General features: G+C 39.9%; 2 protein-coding genes across 4 annotated transcripts in view; one reads left to right on the forward strand and one right to left on the reverse strand.

Moving 5' to 3' along the window:
- The window catches only part of APOO (apolipoprotein O), a 59,126-nt gene extending 54,749 nt beyond the window's left edge, over nucleotides 1-4,377 (reverse strand). Inside the window, exon 1 of the mRNA XM_020285057.2 lies at nucleotides 4,090-4,377. Within this exon, the coding sequence (XP_020140646.2) occupies nucleotides 4,090-4,098 (9 nt within the window). The 5' untranslated portion in view covers nucleotides 4,099-4,377. The remainder of the gene's footprint in view (nucleotides 1-4,089) is intronic.
- The window catches only part of CXHXorf58 (chromosome X CXorf58 homolog), a 32,526-nt gene continuing 15,897 nt past the window's right edge, over nucleotides 3,899-20,527 (forward strand). For 2 of the 3 annotated variants that reach the window (XM_012784598.3, XM_075999667.1), the window contains exons 1-5: nucleotides 4,475-4,593; nucleotides 7,495-7,633; nucleotides 8,662-8,761; nucleotides 10,890-10,984; nucleotides 14,521-14,632. In XM_012784598.3, coding sequence (XP_012640052.1) covers nucleotides 4,476-4,593; nucleotides 7,495-7,633; nucleotides 8,662-8,761; nucleotides 10,890-10,984; nucleotides 14,521-14,632 — 564 coding nt within the window. In that variant the 5' untranslated portion in view covers nucleotide 4,475. Of the gene's footprint in view, nucleotides 3,987-4,474; nucleotides 4,594-7,494; nucleotides 7,634-8,661; nucleotides 8,762-10,889; nucleotides 10,985-14,520; nucleotides 14,633-20,527 lie in introns of those variants that run through there. The other variant, XM_012784599.3, reaches the window with a different exon arrangement.

Genomic DNA, 20,527 nt, shown 5'->3' on the forward strand with positions numbered 1-20,527 from the left:
CTATCTCAAAAATAAAAGAAACCACTCATCTACTGATTTGCCTCAAATCTTGCTATTCAAACTGTGATAGGAGACAGCAGCATCCATAGCATCTGAGAGCTCCTTGAAAAATGGAGAATCTAAGGCCCCATCCCAGAACTACGGAATTGGAATCTACATTTTAACAAGAGTCCCATGCACATTAACGTCTGACAAGCATTGGTGCTCAATTACTGGACCTGACACCGCCATTTTATAAAAAAATTTTATAATACTCTTTTGCTATCCTGAAATATAATCCTCAATCACCTACACACGTAAGTCCAAAAAAGAAATCAGCACACTGATTTGATGGTAACATAAAGGTGAACAAAAGGTTAAGATTTATATGAATTATATTTCAGTATATAAATGTTCAACACAACTAAATTAAAGATATAAGGAAAACATACCCTAAGGGGGTGGTACCATCCAGTAGAGAACCACTGGTCCAAGATCCCTTGCACCTTTCTTTTCTTTCTGTCTCTTCCCACAAGTGGGAATATGTCTCCTCTTTTTTAAAGCTGAGATTCTGTCTTGTAAAAGTTCCCTATTTCCTCCCCTAGACCATAAACAATGCTAAATCTTCACTTTAACAACCATAAAACAACTCTAGAATCTTGACCAAACATTTCCTTCTAGTTACCATATTCTCTCTCCTTCACTTGACACTTACCAACTACCATTGTGTCCATTCACTCATCCCTCATTCACCAACCTCTGTTAATCTAGCTTTCACTTCCATCAGTAAACCTCTATGTATAAGGATCACGAAAGCTTTCCAAAGTGCCCACATCAATGAATACTTCTATAAACGCATCTAACCTATATCTCTATAATGGATATTATTGGTTACACATCCAGCCTCCATTTGCACTCTTTACCTCCTAAAAGAACCTCATTGTGTTCATGAATTCCTCTCCCCTGTAATTAAGGTAAAGTGACTCATCCTGGGGCAGACACTTGACCTAAGTTAGTCCAATCAGACTGAAGGGCATAATCCAAGCATAGGAGTTTTGTCCTCTCTCCTCCTCTGGCTCTTGTGGATGACAAATTGTGTATGTTACTGGCAGTCATCTTGCAACCATAAGGGAAACCAACCTTACTGTGGAATGCCAAGAAGAGAACCTGTCCTTCATGACAATGTTGACCCAGACTCCCTGAATCAATGAGCCTGGAATCCATTCTTCCTCTGGATTTTGTGAGATAATTTCCCTTACTATTTAAGGAATTGGGTGTTCCCAGCTGAAAACATCCTAACAGCCTGTTCTTGAAACTTTCCTCCCTTGATTTTCTAAACATCACTCTTTTCTGCTATTTCTATTTCTCAAGTCTTTTCCTCTGCCTACTCCTTACATTTTGGTGTCCTCCAAGGTTTCTGTTGTGATCTTTTCTACCCAAAGTACACGTTCACCTGGAATGAGTTCAGCTCACTGTATCTGACCAAAACTGAGCTACCAGCACTTTCCCTTATGGAGTACCACGGCCCATGTTCCCCAGATCACCTATTTAAAGAACTTCTACTTGTCTTTCAAAACTAAATTTAAGTGTCACCTCTGAGAAGCCTTCCCTAAAGTCCCCAGGGATTCTTTGCCTTTTTTGTGCCATGGACTTTTTTGGCAGTCTGTGAGCCCTTCTTAAAATAATGCTTCTAACTGCATACAATAAAATGTCAATTATATTGAAATAATTTAATTTTAAAATTCAAATTTCTGATATAGCAATCTGGGCTACTTTATTAGGCCATTAAATAAAAAGATCTAACATTGGGTCTTATAACTACCATTAAGTATGAAGTAGTGATAAGTATAAATGATATTTTGAGATCTGCAACAATTGTTATGTGATATGAAAATATCTGTGACTTGCATTGGTACTGTGACTTCTATTGGTGACAGGTAGTGTTAATATACTACTACTGTGGTCTGCTGCCGTAGGAACTTGTAAATTTAATGGCTCCCAATGAACCCCACCTCCTGATATCCATGCCCTTTTGCAGTCCCCTAACATATCAACTATGGCCTTGGCTACATGACTTGTTTCGACATCAGCAAATGTGATACAGGTGTTTGCACACTGGGACTTGCCTTCTTAGAACCTAGTAACCATGTAAGGAAGGCCATGGAGGGGGTCCAAGCCCCCTAGACATGGGAGTGAGACCACCTTTCAGTCAAGCCATCAGCTGAATTCGACCACTGGGGGGATGCCAGAACTACCTAGCATTATTGTTTTAAGGCATTGGTTTGCAGTGGTTCATTACCCAACAATAGATAACTGAAACAGTTACCCATATTTACAACTGAAAAAAATGCTCAATTTCAGTTAGAGATTGGTAAAAATATGGCTGGGTGTGGTGGCTCACGCCTGTAATCCTAGCACTCTGGGAGACCGAGGAGGGCGGATCTTTTGAGCTCAGGAGTTCGAGACCAGCCTGAGCAAGAGAGACACCCAGTCTCTACTAAAAAAACTAAAAAGAAATTAGCCAGAGAACTAAAAAATATATATATAATACATATTTATATATATCATATATATATAATTAGCTGGGCATGGTGGCGCATGCCTGTAGTCCCAGCTACTCAGGAGGCTGAGGCAGAAGGATTGCTTGCACCCAGGAGTTTGAGGTTGCTGTGAGCTAGGCTAATGCCACAGCACTCTAGCCCTGGCAACAGAGCGAGAGGCTGTCTCAAAATAAATATTTATTTTTTTTTCCCATCAGGAACCCCTTGAATTCTATCTACAGATCCTTTGAGGGGCTGAGGACCCCAGGTTAAGAACACCTGGTTAAATCAAGTAGCTCCTGCTTTTTTACTATCACACTGTTGTTGGTACCCATAGAGTTAAACTGATCACAGCATATGTTTCATTGTTATAACCCTAAAACCAAGTTGAGCTCCTAACAAATGAATGAAGTTTGCTTATGGGACCTGCCTGCCTCTTCCTGACTCAACTGTGTGCTGCCTGAAAACAGAATAAAAGCAAATACTTGGCCTTTTCCAAGTGCTTTACACATGCCAATTTACTTACTCCTTGTAACAACCTTATGAGGTAAATGCCATTATCCCAATTTCACTGATAGGAGAACAGGCACAGAAAGGTTATGTGACTTGTCAAAGGTCACACAGCTAGAAAGTGGCAAAGCCAGGACTGGAAGGCAGAATCAATGTTCTGATTTTATAGCCTTTACTAATGTGTCCAAAGCACATCTGCAGGAGCTCAATAAAACTTTTAAATTAGTGCAATTTTGAGATTTCATTATAACTATTTTGTGGGTATTATGCTTGAAGACTTAATTTTGTAGATTAATTTCTGATAGCTTGTGATTCTTTTTTTTTTAATATTTTTTATTTTTTTTAATTTTGGAACTACAAAACAGTGGAAAGTTTGTGATTCTTATGACAAAAATACAACTTGCTTTTTAAAAAGCAGAATAATGGCTTTAAGCTAAATGAAATTAAGTCTTCACTGTAAAAGTCGATTTCTTTTTTTTTTTTTTTAGTCAATTTCTTAAAAAGGATACGAGTTCATAAAACTTAAGGAAGGGGTCGACTTGTCCACATTCAATAATGTTCCCTGGGGAGTGGAGCAAAGCTCCAGCTTCCCTCCTCACCCAGCTATCCTACACCAGCCTACCCTACACCTAGCACAGCTTCTCCGAGAGTGACCCTCCCCCACTCACATACCAGGTTCTGAAACCTGACCCTGCCAGGCAACTAAAGCCAAGAAGCCCGCAGTGCCCTGAGCTGGCCTCATTTTACTCACGATCCCAGTAGGGCATCAGCCGAGTGAGTGGGTACTTTGGAGGGAGGCACTTAAACTTTTTATAGTGTTTTATTCACGAGAACACGACCCAAAGGGCCGCCCCACCCACCCTGGTTCTCACGCCTCCTCCCGGCAGCACTTGCCCCAAGCAGACCAGTGAATGAACCGCAGAGCCGGGACGCAGCTGGCCCGGCGGCGGGAAAAAGGTAGCTGGGCCTGGTCCGCGGAAGGGCCCCACGAGAGCGCAGGGGGGGCTCCGGGAGGCCGGGAGGGGGCGGTGACAGTTGTGACCCGGCTCCACGCTCTCACCTTGAACATGTCGCTGGCAGCGGCGGCTCCGGCAGGGTCACCGCGGCCTCGGCCACGCCCACTACAGAGAGGCGACTACGGAGGCCCAGTAGGGCCTTGATTCCTCCTACTGCAAGCGAGACGCTATGCGGATGACTGCCGTACCGCCAACTCGCTGCAGCAAAGGCTTAGTTCCCTCACTCTGGGCTGGAAGCGGCTTAGCTGAGATGTATAGCGTAGGGCCCCAGGCAGCCCGCGAACGCAAGCCCCGCCCTTCAGCGGGCTCTTCCCCTGCGCCAGCGGTTGCTAGGCGACAATAAAGCGCCGGTTCAGTGTGGGCGGTGCGTGGGGGCGCGAGAAGGAAGTCGCAGGCCGCCGCGCGGCGCTGGGAACCGGCTTTCGCCACGATGATTGGGCGCCCAGCGGCGTGGGCTGGGAATCCTGCGCAGAGGCAGTCGGGCGGTTCGAAAGCCTCACAGCCGGAAGCCGCCGATTGGAGGCCTGGATTTACCTCGCACAAAAAAGGTTGTGAGATTTTCCTGTGGGCTGGACGCTTCTCAGGCTTTAGATTTAAACTTTGCCATGTCTTTTAGTCTCAAAAGGCTCTGAATTTGTTTTTTTCTCTTCAAGACATTTAAGCGTAAGCCCCTCACTGGGAATCAAATGTTTGTCCCTTAATAGTTGTAGAAGTAAGTAATAATGGTAATAATTATCTTAACAAGAATAGCAAGCAGTAATACAGCTCCTAGGATGTGTGCAGCTCTGATTTAAGCTCCTTATACATATTTATCTAATCTTTCCAACAACCCAAGTAGGTGGACACGATTATTACTCCCAATCTATAGATGAAGAAACTGAGGCACAGAGAAGTTAAATAACTTGTGCAAGGCCACACAGAAAGTGAGAAGCCAGGATTCAAACCCAGGTGGTCTCCCTTTGAAACCTGTGCTCTAGACTAAACAATTGTTACACTGTCTCATAATGAGGTTGTATTTCAAATTTTATTCTGCATTTCTGTCCTAACCTGATAAAAAGTATAACCCCATCCAGGCAGGCATCTGGAACAGTTTGAAATTTGTACAGTGACATGTCTCTGCCCTGTAGCCAAAGAACACTAGGAACACACCTGAAATTGAATAAGTTGGGTTTCTCATTGCAGCAAAGAAAACACACATATGGGAAACCAGTGGGGTATTTCAGTAAGAGAGTGTTAGGAAGATTTATCATACGATTTGGGCTTTGGTTGGGTGATTTGGGGGTGAGTTCAAGGAAGCAGGGCTTTGCTCTGGATTGGGTATTATTAGGAAGCGGGGAGAACATCAAGGCCCAGCTGTGAGTGCCAAGCCAGCTCCCAGATGTTAAGGGCTGCTTTTCTCTTTCTCAAGAGAATCATATATTCCAAGCCATCCCCATCCCCAACCCTATTCCCATCCGCAAGGAGAAATATCGAATAGACTCTGAAGACTCTGGGTCAGTAATGGAATATCACACATATATAAAAGTGTAAAGGGTAGTGATAAATTAGGGCAGGCGTTCTTAATTCAGGGAGTATGTGAACTTGGATGGGGAGAAAAACAACATCATTTTCACTAACCTCTAACTGAACTTTAACATATCTTTCAATTATAGGGTAGGCAGCAAACCACAATAGTATTAGCAGTACCTGTGACTTTTTTCTTTTCTTTTCTTTTCTTTTCTTTTCTTTTCTTTTCTTTTCTTTTCTTTTCTTTTCTTTTCTTTTCTTTTCTTTTCTTTTCTTTTCTTTTCTTTTCTTTTCTTGACAGTGTTGCTCTGTTGCCCCTGTTGAATGCAGTGGCATCATCATAGTTCACTGCAGCCTCAAACTCCTGGGCTCAAGCCATCCCGCCTCAGCCTCCCAAGTAGCTGAGACTACAGGCTTGTACCACGACACCTACCTAATTTTTCTATTTTTCAGTAGAGACTAATTTTTCTATTTTTAGTAGAGACAGGGTCTCACTCTTGCTCAGACTGCTCAATCAATCCTCCAGCCTCCGCCTCCCTGAGTGCTGGGATTACAGGCATGAGCCACCATGCCCGACAAGTACCTGTGACTTTGTCAGCAATAGAAAATACAGATATTTTCATATTACAATCATGGCAGATATCTCGAAATACCATTTATGCTCATTACTACTTCAAAAGTACAGTAGTTATTAAATCTCTTATTTAATGCGTAAAGAAGACACATTCACTATAATTTTGTTCTAAAAATATTTTGATAATTTCGATATAATTGGAGCCCTTTGTAATCCTATGTATTTTATATTATACATTTTTTTTTTTTGAGACAGAGTCTCGCTTTCTTGCCTAGGCTAGAGTGAGTGCCGTGGCGTCAGCCTAGCTCACAGCAACCTCAAACTCCTGGGCTCAAGCGGTCCTCCTGCCTCAGCTTCCCAAGTAGCTGGGACTACAGGCACGAGCCACCATGCCCAGCTGATTTATATATATATATATATATATATATATATATATATATATATATATATTAGTTGGCCAATTAATTTCTTTCTATTTTTATGGTAGAGACGGGGTCTCGCTCAGGCTGGTTTTGAACTCCTGACCTTGAGCAATCTGCCCGCCTCGGCCTCCCAGAGTGCTAGGATTACAGGCGTGAGCCACCGCGCCCGGCCTATGTTATACATTTTTTTTTTTTTTTTTTGAGACAGAGTCTCGCTTTGTTGCCCAGGCTAGAGTGAGTGCCGTGGCGTCTGTTATACATTTTAAAAGAGTAATTCTTAGGAGGGTTACCTCCATAGGAGTCCATGGCACTAAAAGAAAAGAGCCTCTGGTTTAGTAGAAGAAACTAAGCAGTGACTAAGAATTTAGGAGCTATATCCTAATAGGAGTAATGCTTCAAAGAATAGAAAGAGGCAGAATCAGATAATTTAGTGCATACCCTCTCACTTTACCAGGGAGGGAACTGAACCACTTGAGAAGTTAAGTGACTTGCCCAAAGTATCACTGCTATTTGATGGTAAAACCAGGACAAAAAGTTTTCAGACAAGCATGTAAAAACTCCCCACTCTGCTAGGCACTGGAGATTCCATAGTTAGCATGATGCCTCCTGCCCTAATGAGCTTGTTGGGCTGACGGTTGGGCAGTGATAAGATTGAATTATTGCTCTAAAAAGTTAACCCCAGTTGTAGTGTGAAGACTAAATAGGAGGAGGAAGAGTCTAGAAACAGACCAGCTAGAAATCTATGGATACATCCACTTGTCTTTCCCATATACCACAAATAATTTTAGTACACAAAGAATATAAATTGTAAGCAACATGAAGAGATCCATGATGACTTCCTCTTTAAAGGGGAGAATTAGTACAACAATCCTATGGCTTTTGAGTCTAGTCCAAACAGTGTTATAATATAAATTATGACCTCAAAGGCTAAATTTATGTACTTTCAGATTACTTCGCTGTAAAGAAAATGAATGATTCCTCAAAAACGAAAGATCCTGGTGTTCCAAAATCAGGTAATCGACGCTCAGGAAAAGGCCACAAAGCACGCTTGGAAGCTCCTGCAAAGACAAAGCCAATACGACGACGGTAAGTACCCATCTTTTGCCTTGTGTCATTTTCCACAACTGAACAGTTTCCAAACAGTATTCACCCAAATAACTTCAACCACTTCTTGTTTTATAAATTAGAGGGGTTTTGTGTTTTAAAATTACTTTAAATTCCATAATAATCATTATAATTGTAGTATTTTCTAACTTACAAAGCATGTCAATACACATCTATTTGATCCTGATGTGGCCTTGTGAAACAGATTTATTATTCCATTTTATAAATGAAGAAGCAGCAACTGGGAGAAGTTAAGTGGTTTGCAGAAGGTTAAACAGCTAATAAATGGCATCAGCTAGGATTCAAAGGTTTGTTTGCATACTTCAGGCCTTTTCCTGTCTATATCTTGTAGTCTGCATTTTGCCAGCCAACAGTGACATTATGCAGTAGTACCTGTCTTTGCACATAGCTCTGTGAGAGGTAATGATGGGGTGGGAGGGTATTGGAAAGGGACACCCCCACAGTCTGCCAGTGCTGGGACATGATCAAAAGTAGAATAATTCTCTGACCTGACTGGGTTGAGCCCGATTCAAGCAAAGATCAGAGAAGGGAGTTTCTTTTTCTAGGGCATGGCCATCTGCCCCCAGGAGAGAATTGGGCCTCCTATAACTTCAACTATTCTACATTCCATTTTCATAGCTAGTTGGACATTGTTTTTAAGAACTAACTGTAACTGAATCATTTTAGGTCATGAATGTTTTTAGAAAAAGCAAGCTTGTCTCCTCATACTTTTTATTTATAATATATATGGCTCTTAATGATAAAGTTTTAGCCAGGATTTTTTTTATAATCTCAAGGGAAATATTCTCAAGTATTTCATATCCTCATTCTGACTAGAGTCTGCAAATGACCAGTTCCAATTACCACATCCAAATGTTCCTCATTAGGTCAGTCTTAGAGTGGGGGATGGGGAGGTACAGGAGGAAGAAGCATAAATTGAGAGTTCTCCAAGATTTTAGGAAAATGAAAACTACTTCATAAATATCAACCTCTTTTTTTTCCCCTCTCAGGGTGACTAGAGACTGTTCTGCTCAAATAATACAGAGAGCTTGGTTTTCTCATGCACACAAAATGATATTTCAACTCCTAAAACTCACAATTTGTGCAGCGGTATGTATTTAGCTTTTTGTTTTCTCTGACAGATTTAATTATTTATCAAGCTAAAAGATCTGTTCATTAAAGATAGAATAGATAACCTTCTTTATATCTTCTGGTTAGATCTAGTAATATTGCATGACATTCAGGAATTACTTCGTTAGCCCCAAATGAGTATTTCTGGATTTATTTTTAATGTGGATGACTGATTTTTTTTTTCCTTTACCTTCTGCCCAGCAATTTTACTTCTAGGAATCCATTTTACAATATATGTACAGTTTCATTGCAGCATTGTTTGTAACAGCAAAGAAAGTAAATTATATAATGTCTATTGATAAGATGCTGGTTAAGTAAGTGTTGCTGCTCTTAGAGTGTTAAACTTTGCAGCATTAACATGATTTTGCAATAGAAAGATAATCAAGATAGCTCGTTAGTGAAAAAGGCAAACACAGGAAAGTATGAAGAATATGATCCTATTCAAATAAAAACAAAACCAAAAAAAGATGTACATCTCTCCTCCCCCCCGAAAAACTCTGGTAACGCCAGCAGAGTAGTATTAAGCCTTCCTTGGGATAGTACCAAATATTCTCCTAATAAAACAATTCATAATTCCAGTTGTCTATTATTATTAGTGATAGTCACACTAAGGGAATTTTAGCAGCCCTGAAAAAAATCATGAAGTCTGAGCAATGTGTACACTTCTTCAACATCTGATCCGCACACCCATTTCTTTTTTATTTATTTATTTATTTTTTTATTTTTTGAGACAGAGTCTTACTTTGTTGCCCAGGCTAGAGTGAGTGTCGTGGCGTCAGCTTAGCTCACAGCAACCTCAAACTCCTGGGCTCAAGCAATCCTTCTGCCTCAGCCTCCAGAGTAGCTGGGACTACAGGCATGCACCACCATGCCCCGCACACCCATTTCTAACGTCAGTAAAAGCAAAATACCTCAGAGAAAACCCACCCAGGTAAACTCTTGACATTTCAGGTTCATTGTCCATTGTTTTTGAATATGGAACTTGTATTTAATTATCATAATACTGGTTTCATTGTAATTTTTGACTCTTTTAGTAATAGAACAGATAACAATCTGTTGTCATAATGCTTCAAGTTAGTATCTTATGTTAATAATGCTTTGTCCTTTTAAAAGTCCTGCAGTCTACATTTTTATGTGATTATCATAAACATAAAGGTTGGATGGGGTTGTTTAGGGGAAAGAATGGGGGCTTTAGAGTCAAACAGAAGTAAGTTTGAATTCTGGCTTCCTCATTTACTACCTTTATACCTTTGTATAAGCTACAAAAACTCCCTGAGTCTCAGCCCTCTCGTTTGTGAAATGGGAATGATAATATTCTAATAATAATATTGCTATTAGAAGGATTAAATGATCTCTAAAATTTTTTTTAAAAAACTAGCTGGGTGCAATGGCACATGCCTGTCATCCCAGCTCCTTAGGAGGCTAAGGCAGGAGGACTGCTTGAGCCCAAGAGTTCAAGATGAGCCTGGGCAATATAGTGAGAACCCGTCTCAAGAAAAAAAAAAAGGATTAAATGAGATTATGTATATAATATGTATATAAGGCACCAAACATAGTATGTGGTGCTTAAAAGCTAGTAACTTATTACTATTATCATCCTCATGTTATAGTGATTCATTAAACATCAAATACTTGTTAATCATCTTCTGTGTTCCAGGTACTGTACTAGATGCTAGAAAGATAACCAAGATAGCTCATTAGTGAAAAGGGCAAGCACAGGAAAGTATAAAGAATATGATCCTATTTGAATAAAAGGTGCAGAAGAAAGATACTGCTCCTACTTTCATGAAGCTTACAATCTAGTAGGAGACACAGACAAGTTTATAAGTAATTACGGTATATTGTGAAAAGTGTTGTCACAGGGAAGGAACAGTGCCTGCAATCTCAAGAAGGTACAGATACCCAAACTTGGAGGCCAGAAAGATTAAATAACTGACTCAAAGCTAGCTACACAGATGATGAGTGGAGGACACAAGACAAGAACCCACCTCTGCAGAACTCCAAGTCCAGTGTATTGTTCACTTTACTATGCTGCTTCTGTTATAGTCTGTAAATTATGTCTGGGCAGGGTACCACTTTCCATTTACAGCACTGTCATCTATTTCAGGAATTCTGTGTGACATATGACATACTGAAGAAAGTAAGCCCCTTAGAGGCTAAGCTTGTTAAAGATCCTAGCATGAAGTGTAAAGTCAGATTCAGGTAATGTGTCTATGCTGATTTATTCCCAAGAACTACTTAGTTAATATGAGGAAATCTTAGAAATGTATTTTTTAATATTCAAAACTTCTCAAGATACAATTACAAGGCCAGGCGCGGTGGCTCACGCCTGTAATCCTAGCACTCTGGGAGGCCGAGGCGGGCAGATTCCTTGAGGTCAGGAGTTCAAAACCAGCCTGAGCAAGAGCGAGACCCCGTCTCTACTAGAAATAGAAAGAAATTAATTGGCCATCTAATATATACATAGAAAAAATTAGCCGGGCATGGTGGCGCATGCCTGTAGTCCCAGCTACTCGGGAGGCTGAGGCAGTAGGATTGCTTGAGCCCAGGAGTTTGAGGTTGCTGTGAGCTAGGCTGATGCTAGGGCACTCACTGTAGCCTGGGCAATAAAGTGAGACTCTGTCTCAAAAAAAAATTAAACAATAAAAAAAACATACAATTAATTACAAAGTAAATGTGTTGTCCTTATTTACATTTGTTGTGTGAAGAGACTAAGACAAGGGTGGGAAACCTTTTCATGTTGAAGGCTGCATTAATTTAGCTGTAATCAAATAAGGCCACATTCAAGAAACTTCAATTAGATATACTTTAAAACGTGCATTACTTTGTAAAAATCTAACTACTATGTACTTAATTTCAAAAACTGAAAACTCTTTGTTAATTTTAAAATTAATTAACCTTGTAATGACTTTGTTGTGTCTGCTTTTTGTTGGAAAGGTTTTGAATATTTGGTTGCAGCATCGAGGTCCACAGTTTCAGTTGATCCTCTAGATGGGTATCAGTCATTTGTGACCTTAAGGGTGTCTTGATTTGGGTTAAGTAGGAGAATGTAGATTCAAAGCAGTAAGTGGTTGAAAACCAAGAAAGCATTTTTCAGGCATGTTGCCGAAGGCATGGGTATTCTACTGCATTTTTCCATGTTTCAATTGGATCTTAGCAACAAACAATGAATAAAATGTCATCTACTGAGAGCTCAGTCAATTCCATCTGTAGTTCTTTAGGTGCCTTGGTGATATCAATTAGGTGAGGCTGCAATGCTAATTTGAGTGTGATGTCATGATTCTCAAAGTCAGTGAACCTTTCATTATATTCTCCAGTTAATAGGTCTGTAACAGCTGCGTATTCTTCAGATGACTCACATGTATCATCCTGCTCATCAATGACCTTTGCTAACTAGGGAAAATGTTCATCCAAAATTTCCTTTTGAAGAAGCAGTATTTTGAAAAAAGATAGTTTTTTTGAAATGCTTGGATTTTTTGCCATGTATCATATACAGACTTAGTTTTTACCTTGTAAAGAAATATTAAGTCATTTTGATTTGACATGATATCACACAGATATGCTGCATTCGTATAGCAATCTTCTTTAAATAATTGACATTGTTGATTCTGTTCTTCATAAAATTTAACTATATGTTCTCACAGAAATAAAATTTTAGCTAACACCTGTCCTTGTGATAGCCAACACACAGCAACTCCACACTGAATATCTCATCGTTCAACTTTAGCGTGTTATACCATGTTGCATTTGCATGAGTATAGTTAACAATACTTATAACTCGTTGCAGTGCAACTTAAAATAGTAGCTTTAGCACAGAGATTTTGCTGATGCAAGACACAATGAAAAGAAATGAGAGTATCTGGATCTGTTAATACTTTTTTTTTTTATCTATGCAATAAACCCTTCATGTTTTCCTGTCAAGGAAGGTGTACCATCTGTACATACACTCACTAAATTTACCAAATTCAGTGCAACTTCAAGTTGTTGAAGATATCTATTCCCTGTGTTCTATTGGCAAGAGTGCCCAAAGTGAGTAACACTTCGTACCTGAGAAAATCTTCTGTTATGACCTAAATGAAGTATAAAACCTGCGCTGAGTCAGTAATATCACTTGATTCATCCAAAGTGATTGAATCATATGTATTTTCCTTTTGAAGTATTGCATGAAATTGTTCTGTTGCGTTGAAAGCTAATTCATGCTGCCTATCAGTTATGCTTCTCCTTGAAAGAGGCATTTATTTGTACTTTGAATTGTTATTGGGGTCTAAGCATCATACAACTTTAACAATGCATTCTTTCACAATTTCTACATCACTGAATGGCTTACCTTTTTTCCCAAGTATCTAAGCTATTTTATAAGTTGCTTCAGTGGCATAATTTCCAAGTCTTATTGCTGCTTGAAAGAATTGTCTTTGCTTTTGCTTTTCATCTTTTAATTTCTACAATACAACCTTTTGTGCCTCTCTAATTTAAAATATTTGTGGTTCTTATGAGTGTTATAATGCTGATGACCATTGAATCTCTTTAATGTTGATATTGTAGTATCACAAAGCAAGCAAAGCATCTTTAGCAGAAATGAGATAATATTGCAATTCTCAATCCTCATTTAAAAATCTGTTTTCTTCCTTCAGCATTCTCTTAGTCTTCTTTGACATGATGAGCTGTTAAGCAGACAGAATTAAAAAATCCTGTCGAGCTGTGCAACTATTCACAAATTCCACTTCAAACAGAAACACAGTGCACCATTATCAAAAGCTGATAACAGACTGGCATACTCGACCCCCATAAACTCTAGCCAACCAGCCTCGTGCGGTAGTGGCACTAGTCAGGTAGGGGAAGTTAGAACTAAATCATGAGTGTAGCAGCCGTCAATTTAGCCCTTATGGCTTACTAATAATGTTCAATCTGGGAGGATTATTTTGTTGAAACTTATTTTATTCTTTGGTATTTCAAATACATTCATTTTAAAAATAAAATATAGGCCAGACGCAGTGACTCATGTCTGTAATCCTAACACTCTGGGAGGCCGACATGGGCAGATCGTTTGAGCTCAGGAATTCAAGACCAGCCCGAGCAAGAGCAAGACCCCATCTCTACTAAAAAAATATATAAAGAAATTAGCTGGACAACTCAAAATATATATTAAAAAAAAATTAGCCAGGCATAGCGGTGCATGGCTGTAGTCCCAGCTACTCTGGAGGCTGAGGCAGGAGGATTGCTTGAGCCCAGGAGTTTGAGGTTGTTCTGAGCTATGCTGACGCCGCGGCACTCTAGCCCGGGCAACAGAGTGAGACTCTGTCTCAAAAAATAAAAATAAATAATAAAAAATATAAAAGACAAACAAAAATGTATTACTATAAATAAAAGGATTTGTTCTGTAAAATTTGGATTCAGTCTAAAGGTTGCACTTAAGGACCTAGAAGGCTATGTGTGGCCTTAAGGCCACAGGTTCCCCAACCCTGGACTAAGGCATGAATCTTTGACTGAAAGTTGCCATGAGAGTAGCTCTCATCTCTCATTCTGTGTCCAGTCTGACACAGATATGAGAATAGTTGTGAACACACAAAAATGTGGGTCTTTCATCCCCTGCAATCCATTTCATACTAGTTATTTGTATGCTCTGGCATAGCCTTTATCCTATATGCAAGAAACTATCTGAACTATCTTAAGTACAAGGGGGAGAAGTAACTGAGCCCAAAACCTGATACCGACTGGCTAATTTTTGATCTTTATTTCAGATTTAGTGGTGAAACATTTCCACCTTTCATCGTGTTTAAAATTTTTCTTCATACTGAAGGCCATGGTTACAAGTATTTTAGCGGAAGAAATTTATTAAAGCCATCAAGTGAGGTAATGTTTCACGATATACATTTTATGTGAATTTGCCTTCTTAACATATATGTAGTATTTGAATTGCATTCAAAGTACACAGACTAAGTTATTTTGCTATTAAACAGCCCACCAGGCAGCAGTGTTTTCTTAAGCACTGTGTGTCAAAGGAAAAAATATTGGAATAAATTACTTGTATATGGCTCTAGAAAATATCCACCCTTTTTCTTTGTATTAAAATTTTGGTCTTTTAATAATGGACTAAAGTGGCCTGTTGGTCAGGGCTCTTAAATTATGCAAAACATTTGATACAATTTTATTTGTTTTAATGGAATTTTATTGTTTCTTTGATTCTGGTAGTGCATTTAGAAAAAATGTGCTGGACTATGCAATTGAAGATGAACTTTTAAAATATTTATTCTTTTTTCATGAGTTCTCATCATACTTTTAAGTTTCATGAATATTCACCATAATTGTGTCTGCAGCATAGGAATCACCTGGGGATCTTGTTAAAATGCTGCCACTGCTGCTGGTCCATACAATACACTTTTAATAGCAAGGATCTGCAGCAGAGATTTTACCCCTTTGACCCTTATACATGACTATAATTGAGTAAAAACGTGGATATTCTTATATTTAGCCTTTTATAAACCATATATCAAAGGTTATTATCCTATAACCCCAACAAGATCCCCCTTCTGGAAATATTTTACACAGAAAGTATGGCCCATTTAAAATCATGAGTTCTAGCACGTTTGCAGGAGAGAAGACCACACAATCTGGCAGTTTCTGATGAGATCCTGCATGTGCAGCATTGACTCTCAGGAATATTAGAAAAGGAAAAGAGGGCTGGGCGCATTGGCTCATGTCTGTATTCCTAGTACTTTGGGAGGCCGAGGCAGGAGAATCGCTTGAGCCCAGAGTTCAAGACCAGCCTGAGCAATGTAGAGAGACTCTGTCTCTACAAAAAATAAATAAATAAATTAGCCAGGTATGGTGGTGCATGCCTATAGTCTCGGCTACTTGAGAGGCTGACGCAGGAGGATTGCTTGAGCTCAGGAGTTTGAGGCTGCAGTGAGCTATAATAAGCTACTACCTCGATAACAGAGTGAGACCCTGTCTCAAAAAAAAAAAAAAAAAAAAAAAAAAGAAAAGGGAAAAGGAACTGCTTTTCTCTATGTTCTCAGGCCATATTGGAGAAAATTTAACTTTCTTTCAATAATGTATCAAATGGATTACATGTTTTCATTATGGAAAATGGTGTTTCAAAAATATTAATATTTGTATAGATTGACTTCAAATGTGAAAATATATGTTTATCCTACATTTAAGGGATAAATTCATGCTACATTTATCTACAGAATAAGCTTATAGTTGTCCCTATAAAATATCATCAGTTGTTTCTTTTCTGAGGTTATATACTGGGGTTTTTCCAGGAACTGAAATTCTCCTGGGTCTGCTCCTGCCAGCCACTGTGCTGTGCCCGGGCCTGAGCAAATGAGAACCTTAGAGGCAGTGACTGCAAATCACTGTGTGTATATTAAAACTCATTATAATACTGTATAAAAACTTACATTTTTAAATTAGCCCAGAGATATAAAAAGAAAATATGCCTTTATGCCTTTTTCTCCTGTGTTACAATTTTCACTCTCCTGGGGTAATCATACTTACTAGTTTGCTGTGTATCCTTCATTTTTTCCCATTAAAATATACACACAAACAGATTTTTAAATGTTGTTTGTTCTTATTATAGAAATGTGATCATACTGTTTATTCAGCTTGAACTTTTCACTGAACCTCATAATGGGTTTTAAATGATCAGACCAGGCCAAGCGCGGTAGCTCACGCCTATAATCCTAGCACTCTGGGAGGCCAAGGTGGGCGGATCCTTTGAGCTCAGGAGTTCGAGACCAGACTGAGCAAGAGCAAGACCCCGTCTCTACTAAATATAGAAAGAAATTAATTGGCCAACTAAAAATATATATAGAAAAAATTAGCCGGGCATGGTGGCTCATGCCTGTAGTCCCAGCTACTTGGGAGGCTGAGGCAGGAGGATCACTTGAGCCCAAGAATTTGAGGTTGCTGTGAGCTAGGCTGACACTATGGCACTCTAGCCCAGGCAACAGAGTGACACTCTGTCTCTAAGTAAATAAATAAATAAATGATCAGAACATACCCAACTTGAAGAGAACAGTTTGGGGTTCCTTTTCTCCTTTAGTTCAGCTTCAAAGCAAACTCTCGTTACACATGGATTTGTGATTGATGAAAAACTTATAAAAGTGGAATTTTTATCACTCTAAGCTTACTCAACTCCTTTGCTCTTTGAATGTAGGTATTGTGTCTTTAACAAACTGATCCAACTTTTCTAAGTTTACTTCCTTTTTTTTTATTTACTTATTTATTTTTTATTTTTTTTGAGACAGAGTCTCACTTTGTTGCCCAGGCTAGAGTGAATGCCGTGGTGTCAGCCTAGCTCACAGCAACCTCAAACTCCTGGGCTCAAGCAATTCTACTGCCTCAGCTTCCCGAGTAGCTGGGACTACAAGGCATGCGCCACCATTCCCAGCTAATTTTTTCTATATATATTAGTTGGCCAATTAATTTCTTTCTATTTATAGTAGAGATGGGGTCTCGCGCCTGCTCAAGCTGGTTTTGAACTCCTGACCTCAAGTAGTCCGCCCGCCTATGCCTCCCAGAGTGCTAGGATTACAGGCGTGAGCCACCGCATCTGGCTAAGTTTACTTCTTTTTTTTTTTTTTTTTTTTTTTTTGAGACAGAGTCTCCCTTTGTTGTCCAGGCTAGAGTGAGTGCCATGGCGTCAGCCTAGCTCACAGCAACCTCAAACTCCTGGGCTCGAGCGATCCTTCTGCCTCAGCCTCCCGAGTAGCTGGGACTACAGGCATGCGCCACCATGCCCGGCTAATTTTTTTTTATATATATATCAATTGGCCAATTAATTTCTTTCTATTTATAGTAGAGATGGGGTCTCGCTCTTGCTCAGGCTGGTTTTGAACTCCTGACCTTGAGCAATCTGCCCGCCTCGGCCTCCCAAGAGCTAGGATTACAGGCGTGAGCCACAGCGCCCGGCCTAAGTTTACTTCTTAATATGAAAGAAATGAGTTGGTTTTAGTCCATTCAGATGTTTAGTCTAAGTTCGCTTCTAAAGGAGGGGGAAGTTTACAGACTTTTTGTTTTGTTCCATCTTTTCCCTCTTTTCCATTTCTAGTTTCATTTCCTTATTTTCTAACTACATTTCTCATTAATTCACAAAAAGCAAAAAGAAGTGAAAGGATATAGAATAGCCTAAACAACTCTGGAGAATAACAGAGTTACAGGATTTACACCAGGTGTCCCCAACCTTTTTGGCACCAGGGACTGGTTTCATGGAAAACAGTTTTTCCACTGACGGGCTGAGGGTAGGGGGAGGCAGAGCTCAGGTGGTGATGCAAGCCACAGGGAGCGGCTGTAGATACAGATGAAGCTTCGCTTGCTCACCCCGGTTCCTAAGTTTCATGGAAGACAGTTTTTCCATGAGGGGGGAGGGGGGCAGAGCTTAGGCAGTGATTTGAGGCCCAGTTCCTAACAGGCCGTGGTCTGGTGTTGGCCGTGGCCTGGGGGTTGGAGACCACAGATTTACACTACCCAATTTCAAGACTTATAGGCTGGGTACGATGGCTCACGCCTGTATTCCTAGCACTTTGAGAGGCCGAGGCGGGAGGACTGCTTGAGCCCAGCCATAAGTTCGAGGTTGTAGTGTGAACTGTGATGACACCACTGCTTGGACTACAGAGTGAGACCCTGTCTCATAAAAAAAAAGACAAAGCTACAGTGATCCTAACAGTGTGGTGATGACATAAAGATAAACATAGATCAAAGGAGAGAATAGAAACTCAGAAACAGGACCCACACATGGGTCTTATCAATTGGTTTTCATCAAAGGTGTCAGTGCAATTCAGATGGTGCTAGAGCATCTGAATAGCAATATGTAATAGCAATGTGTAAAAAAAATCTCATTTTAGTTGCCTACTTTGATGATCTATTTTCTGAATGATACTTATTTACAGAGGATTGTCACTATCATTGGTCTACCAGAGAATGTTCTAAAGCCTTACTACTCAAAGTGTGGTCTGTGGTCCTGCAGCACTGGCATCTGCTAGTGCTAGAGCTTGTTAAAAATGCAGAATCTCAGGCCCCTTCCTAGACCCAATGAGCCAATATCTGTATTTTACCAAGGCTCCCAGGTGATCCTAGACACAATACAGTTTGAAAGCACTGTCCTAAAGGTGCCTCTCCTCAGCCAAGGCCTGGCATACCTCTGGGTAATGGATAAGTCTTTTTTTTTTTATTTTTTTTTATTTTTTTTAATTTTTTGGTAGAATGGTCCCTCAAAGAGTTAAGTCTTAACCATTAACATTCAGCAACTGTTATTTTAAGTTGAAAATCTTTTTTTTTTTCTGAGACAGGATCTCACTATGTTACCCAGGCTAGTCTCAAACTTCTGGCCTCAAGAGATCCTCCCACCTCAGCCTCCCAAGTAGCTGGGATTACAGGCATGAGCCACTACGCCTGGCTAAATCCCTGTCCTTTTGAGGATTGAGCATTTATATAAAAAAGAAAAAACATAATTATTAATAATAGCTACCCTTATTGAGCACTTTCTATCAAGTATGATCTTAAAGATTTTATATATGTTGTATTTAATTCTCATAAACACTATAATGTGTTTTCTGTTATTATCTTCATTTTAAAAAGACTGAGTAACTTGCCTAAGGTCTCACAACTAGAAAGTGAAGGAACTGAGGTCTAATCAGCCTAATCCCAAATTCCATGCTCTTAACGACTCCTGAGAGTCCGGAACTATGCTAAACACCAGGTACACATTCTCTTATATGGCCCTCCAATAACTCTGGTGAGGTATGTGTTTTTCCCATTTTGCCTATGAGGAAGCTGGAACTTGGAGAGATTTGTCAGGGGCATAACTGAGAGTTGAACACTTTGTGTTTCCACTGTACTGTGCACATTTTGAGGTTGAAACAACCCCAGCACTTATGGTGGTTTTATTTATTGAGCCTGCATATAATTCAACTGTTCCAACCAAGAAACTGTTCCATGCAGAGATAACAGTTATTACTACCTTCATGAATGACAATTTCCAGCAGGAACGGGGAAGTGGCCTAAGATATTAGAGAAGCTTTACAAGCCCAAGTATGAATCTAGGCTAGCAAGTAGCCACAGGGCTGTGGGAGCTTCTGGCCATAGGCATGCTGAGTATTAGGGGAAGTGTCAGATTTAGAGATGCCTCGCTTTGACTCTTTGAGTCACCCACTGAGAATGGAACTTGCCTTTTAAATCCTCTGATTGGCTGGTATCCTGGCTTCCTTGCCTAGTTTTTGCCTTTCCTTTTCTCCTGGTGCTGGGTTATTCTTTCCCATTGCTTCCTATCCAGGAGGACTTTCTTGAACCTGGCCATAGATGGCAGATGTCTGAGAAAGAATATCTTGGTCATTGGATGGCAAACCTGCAAACCTTTTTCAAAGTTCTGTCATAAGTGAACAGAGAGCTTGCCCTATGCTGCCAGGCATGTTTTTCTTTGGCTAAGGGACCCGAATAGGCCAGACACAGCTGAGCCACAGAGCTGAGACACTGTACAAATTAGAAATGAGGATTTGGAGAGATTGTTGGTGGTGGCTAAGTGGGGCACTGTAGGGAGGAATTGACAATAAGTACCTTTTGTAAGTAACTTGAGCCAAAGTAAAATGTAGTTATGCCTATAGAAATTCCTAAGGCAGAAATTATATGGTCTCCATACCTGTTCAGTATACCATTATTTGTTTTTGCCTTTAGTGTCACTATGGGGCTGGTTAATTAGAAGGCACAGGAAATTAATTGCAAGAAAGCGTAATGGAGAGATGTGCC

Source organism: Microcebus murinus, chromosome X (genome assembly GCF_040939455.1).
Source record: "Microcebus murinus isolate Inina chromosome X, M.murinus_Inina_mat1.0, whole genome shotgun sequence".
Classification (NCBI taxonomy): domain Eukaryota; kingdom Metazoa; phylum Chordata; class Mammalia; order Primates; family Cheirogaleidae; genus Microcebus; species Microcebus murinus.